The sequence below is a fragment of the Arachis ipaensis genome, chromosome B5 (genome assembly GCF_059453495.1).
Source record: "Arachis ipaensis isolate K30076 ecotype BB chromosome B5, ASM5945349v1, whole genome shotgun sequence".
NCBI lineage: Eukaryota > Viridiplantae > Streptophyta > Magnoliopsida > Fabales > Fabaceae > Arachis > Arachis ipaensis.
The window spans coordinates 88,733,304-88,738,667 of NC_142440.1; the positions used below are offsets into that span (position 1 = coordinate 88,733,304).

General features: G+C 34.8%; 1 protein-coding gene across 1 annotated transcript; it reads right to left on the minus strand.

The window, feature by feature from the left end:
- Positions 1 to 436: 436 nt before the first annotated feature.
- Positions 437 to 3,378, minus strand: LOC148564892 (heparanase-like protein 3). The gene is made up of 8 exons (XM_088487106.1): positions 3,374 to 3,378; positions 3,156 to 3,301; positions 2,682 to 2,912; positions 2,395 to 2,584; positions 2,163 to 2,246; positions 1,739 to 1,852; positions 1,591 to 1,662; positions 437 to 678 (listed from the first exon to the last, which is right to left on the minus strand). Coding segments are annotated over exons 1-5 (573 nt in total). The 3' UTR covers positions 437 to 678; positions 1,591 to 1,662; positions 1,739 to 1,852; positions 2,163 to 2,245.
- Positions 3,379 to 5,364: the final 1,986 nt, after the last annotated feature.

The window sequence follows — 5,364 nt, forward strand, 5'->3', positions numbered from 1 at the left end:
GTTTGGGAATAGGCTACGCTTTTCAAGTGATGCTGCGCAGGACCAAAGGCTACGCTTTTCAGCTTCCATTCTTACTAGAATAGGCTACGCTTTTCAACACTATTGCATCACCTGTCAAGCGTAGCCACATTATATTCCATGGCTACTTTTTATAAGTGTAGCCTTAGGTCCCTCGTTTTTTTTTTTTTCATACTATAGCTACTGTATATAAATGTAGCCTTAGGTCCGTTATTATTATTTTTTTATTATATATATATATATATATATATATATAATAATAATAATAATAATAATTCTGCATTTTTAATTAAATGAGTTAAATATTATAAAATAAAAAAAATACATAATTATACTAAATAATTTTTTTAAATAATAAAAATTATCTGTAACCAAAATATATTTATAATAATGATCCAAAAGTATTAGAATAATGTTAATTTTAAATATTCATACATCTCATTAAAATAAACATAGCCATATCAAAATAACTATGATATCACTTAGAATTTACTACTAATACTCTATAAAAAACTAAAATTTTATATCCTACATAAGTATCTTTTAATAAAAGTCATTAGTCAACTATACATGTATCCATTCCCAACACTACTCTATCTTAGCCAATAAACCACAATAATAATCAACTTAATCTTCATTATCATCATCCTCAATATTATCCTGCATAATTATATAGAAAAGTAATTAGAAAAATATTTATAATGACATTCGCGATTATAAAAATTAAAAAACCAAACTGAAAACTATCAATGACTGATATCATTAATCCTTTCTGTACCGTGTACAAGTTTCACCAATGCATAGTAGTGTTTCACAAATCCAAAATTAGAATTCAAAGATAAAAAAAATATAAGCTATAAACCATAAGATAAAGAGCTATAATTTAAAAAATTATCACCCTAGCAGCTAGACAGAAATCCCCTGCCTCCCACCACAATGCCAAAATCAGAACTGTTGCCACAAAGTTTCCCTATTCTCTTCACATTTGAAAAGTTGAACTCTCCTACACAAGCCAATCTTGAATTATTACTCCTCCAACTACTACATGCAACAGCAACATATAGAACATGACTAGGACTAGCACCTAAAAACTAAAATTTTAATATATTATTATCATGTTATACATACTATATCTGCTGTTGTAACATTTTTTTAAATTAAAACTAATAACTTTAATTTGAAAATACTAATACTATAAGTCTATAACCATAGCTAGTATTATTTGCTTTTTATCGGCAGATGAATAAAAAAATAGGGAAAAATTCATATATACCAAGTCATCCCATGTTTCTTCTAGTTCATGGTGAAAAGAAAAGAGCCAAAAATAGCAATATAACTTTCAGCCATAGCAAACAGAAGTGCACAAAATCAGAAATACAACAACCAGAATTGCACAAACAATTTTCAGCCACAAAGAAACGAAAGTGATACACATATCATTGCAAGAAGTCAGAGGAGGAGATATGTGCTCAGTTTTACAGGGGAACAAAGTGAAACAGAACCAATAAACCAACCAAACTAGCAATTAGCAGTTGAATAATTTTCTTTTTCCAACCAAGCATAAATCATCACCTTAGTCGCAGCTTCCAGGCTTACAAGGTCTAAGTGGAAGTCAAGCAGTCCAGGCGACCTATCAGCTAGAACCTAGAGCCAAAATAGCAAAATGGAAAGAAGGTAAGTGATCAAATGATATATTCCTTTAGTGCAATTGTTATTATACCTTGCAAAGATAGTGCTTCAGTGTCATCTTATTGTTAGAAGCACGAGTGTCAGTAAGCTTTAAAAGACTATCCTACTTGAATCCAATTGCGGATCTTGTGGATCTGGTAAGCAACTAATGAAGTAAACATCTATATATGTCAGAACACAAGTTAGATATATCAGCTCACAAAGAAGGAATGTATAATTTGTACTCATTTTTATTTTATATATCGAAACAAAACACATCTTTTCACCATTGGATAGAATGTGTGATCTGCATATGATAAGTCTACACCCTCAACCAATGGTAGAAAGGTATGTGCGAGTTTGTAAAATGAGCACACAATATATTTTTCTGTAATAATGACACTTGAAAGCTAAAATGAGATAGTCCACAATAACATGCTGCACATCCTTCAACTATGAAATTTAATATTTGGTACCTATAATAATCTGGATTTGGCACAAAAGTAGAAGTGTTTAGTAATCCATAGTTTCCTCCAACCAAACTCTGTCTGCAGTATGTTCTGGTGTCATAAACAGTTGACATTCCAAGCTGATCCAAATACCTGTGTTATGATGTATTAACATTAGAGTAAATGCTTGTAGAATCTCCAATGACAAAAAAAATTAAAAAATAATAAAAAAAATTCAAGGTGAGTTAGTTAAACTAACCAGAAGCTGTAGACAAATGCATCAGACACAAGATGGTGGCCATTGTTGTAAGCCCCTCCTGCCTCACCAACCCATGCTTTTGCTTTGGTTGCTGATTTTTGAAGTATGTTTTTGAGGCCACTGAATGTGCTAGCCACTCCATCAAGATATGATGGATCAAGAATTCTTTCAATTAGGTGCTCATCAACTCCTGTATGTAAGATAAAGTAGTAGCTTTTGTTATAACCAAAATTCATAAACATTTGTCAAATATTATAACAGTAGTATTCCTTTTTGGTGGATGATACCTGCTCCAAGGTTATATATGTGGTGAGATACCACATCAACAGATTTACCAGATTTGTTTACAAATTCCTGGAACCAGTTTGCATCATAGAAGCCACCGGGAGCAATGATCAGTGGCTTATGCCTGATCCCTCTATATACATCATGAAATATGTTTCTTAATGCAGCAATATCAGAAGCATATTGATCTGCAGAAACATTTGCTCCAACTCCACTCCCGCACAATTCATTGCCTGCACAAGCAAGAAGGAATTCATTTAAACTATTAATTCTATCAAGAGAGACATGTTATTTTTGTTTCGCAAAAAGAACTTGAAAGACTTGCAATGTTTGTGTTAGAAACTAAATGTGAAATCCTGCTATGTGGCAAAGATAATGAGTCTTAAAACCACCATTTTTTAATTTTAGTCTTATTGAATCAATTACACTGATGCTTGCTACTTTGGCATATATGTAATCAGGGAGCATACACTTACCAAATTCCCAACCAGCAATGCTGTAATTCTTTCTTACAGTATAACAGATAAAAGATTCTGCATTGGAAGAGTTCCATGGTCCAACTGCAGAACCAGATTGTAATGTTCTTCCAACAAGAGCATTCAATCCAAAGATAACCTTAGCCCTGAAATATACCTATCATTAATGTTAAACTTTCTTTTTTTCCCCCTTAAAATAAGTTTCCTCTCTTCTCTACTTCATTTCTCCACCATTCCTCCCAACTCCCTATCAGATTTTAAAGTAAGTAAAGGGTCTAAGAAATCAAATGCTGGTAGACGGATCCTAGTTATGGAGCCTACAAACAATATCCTATATAATTCTGAGTACTTAGATTTACACTAAATTAGCTATCATAAATAATGATATGGCTATAACAAATTAGTACACACCTGTTCGCATTTTCCCAAATTCTCTTTGTCACCAGTGTATCCCTTCATAAACAAGGGGAATCAAAATTAGAAAAGCAAACAAACCAGAGTAAAAGATATGTTTTTGTAACAGCAGACGCCAAATGAGAAACCTTAGCTGACAAAACAAGAAGGGGAGAGGCTGACAAAACCTTCATATATTGTAAACATAAAACCATTAGAAAAATTGAACGATCCATCATTGAAACTCTAATGTAATTTAAAAAGGGGAGAGGCTGCATAGCACCAACATAATAACTTACAGCAAATAAGGTAAGAATGTAAGCCCCGGCAGCTACTCCCATGCACATTACTGCACTAAAACTGCAGACAAAAAGAATGTTGGGGTGAGATTGCCTTCTCAAAACGAACAACTGCCAATATTCAAAGCCTAATGGAAATTGGTGTAAACTAATTTTCTTTATGTCATTAAATGGAAATCAATTACAGATTAAGCTTGAACTTACTCACCCAAAAAGGTTGAGAACCTCGGCTATTTGATCTGCTAGGTCGTCAACAGAAAGAACTGGATAATCTGGAACAATCTCAGGAGCTCCCAACTGCAACAACTCTTGAACAAAGTACAAGATGATAAGAAAGCAAGAACTTAAAATATTATCAATGAAGAAATTTATAACAGTGAGGAGATATATACATCAAGTAACACTGCAAAACAATCAAACACAGCTTAACATGATGAGCACAAAACAATCAAACACAGCTTAACATGATGGAAGCAGGAAATGAATGCTTAATTTACAAAAAGATGAAGAAACTGGGATCAAAGAACTTCAAAATCAAGAGGAGTAACATATTAAACCTTTTTTCTCAACCTTCTGCCTGCCATTCATGGCACTTTCCTGAAACAAAGATCACAAAAATAATTGGGAAACATCAAAACCAAAAACAAATTAAAAATAGAACATGATGCTTCTTAATTAAAAAACAAATAATCGCAGAACCTCGCCTAATCAGAACAAATTCAACACAACAACAACAAGGATCAGTAACAAATTCAACTCAACTCAATTATCTAGCAACAAATTCTACTTCCAGCAACAACCACATTTATGATATGTTCAGCATCAAATTCAACTTACAGTTGACAACAAATTCTACTTCTAGAATTCTAGCAACAAATTCAGCTATGATAACTATGATAACTTTCAGGCAGCAACAAAAACTTAAACTATGATAACTTTCAGGAAGCAACAAAAAAACTTCAACTCTCCAAATATGATTTACAGCAGATTAACATTAGCTAAATCATAATTTCAGCAACAAACTCAACTTTGAGCAATAAATTCAAGATGTACTAATAATTTACAGCAATAAAATTGAAAGAGGAATAACAGGGCTGAAGATGAAACTCACATAGGCAGAGAGACGAAGCAAGCGTTGATGGAAGACCCGAGCCGAAGCTGAAACCCTAAACCCAGACTCAGGGCCAAGGAAGCGTTGATGGCCGAAGCAGGAAGGCGAGCTTACGAACTATGATAGAGCGCGACAGAGCTTGAGCGGCGATGAGCTTGAAGTGGCGACGCGAGCTCGAGGCGGCGATGAGCTTGAAGCGGCGACGCGAGCTCGAAGCGGCGACGCGAGCTCGAGGCGGCGACGTGCTTGAGGTGGCGACGTGAGCTTGAGGCGGCGACGAGCTTGAGGCGGCGACAGAACTTGAGGCCGTGACGAGTTTGAGGGGGCGACAGAGCTTGAGGCAGCGACGAGCTTGAGGGGGCGACCAAAGCTTGAGCGGCGACGAGCTTGACGGGGCGACCAAAGC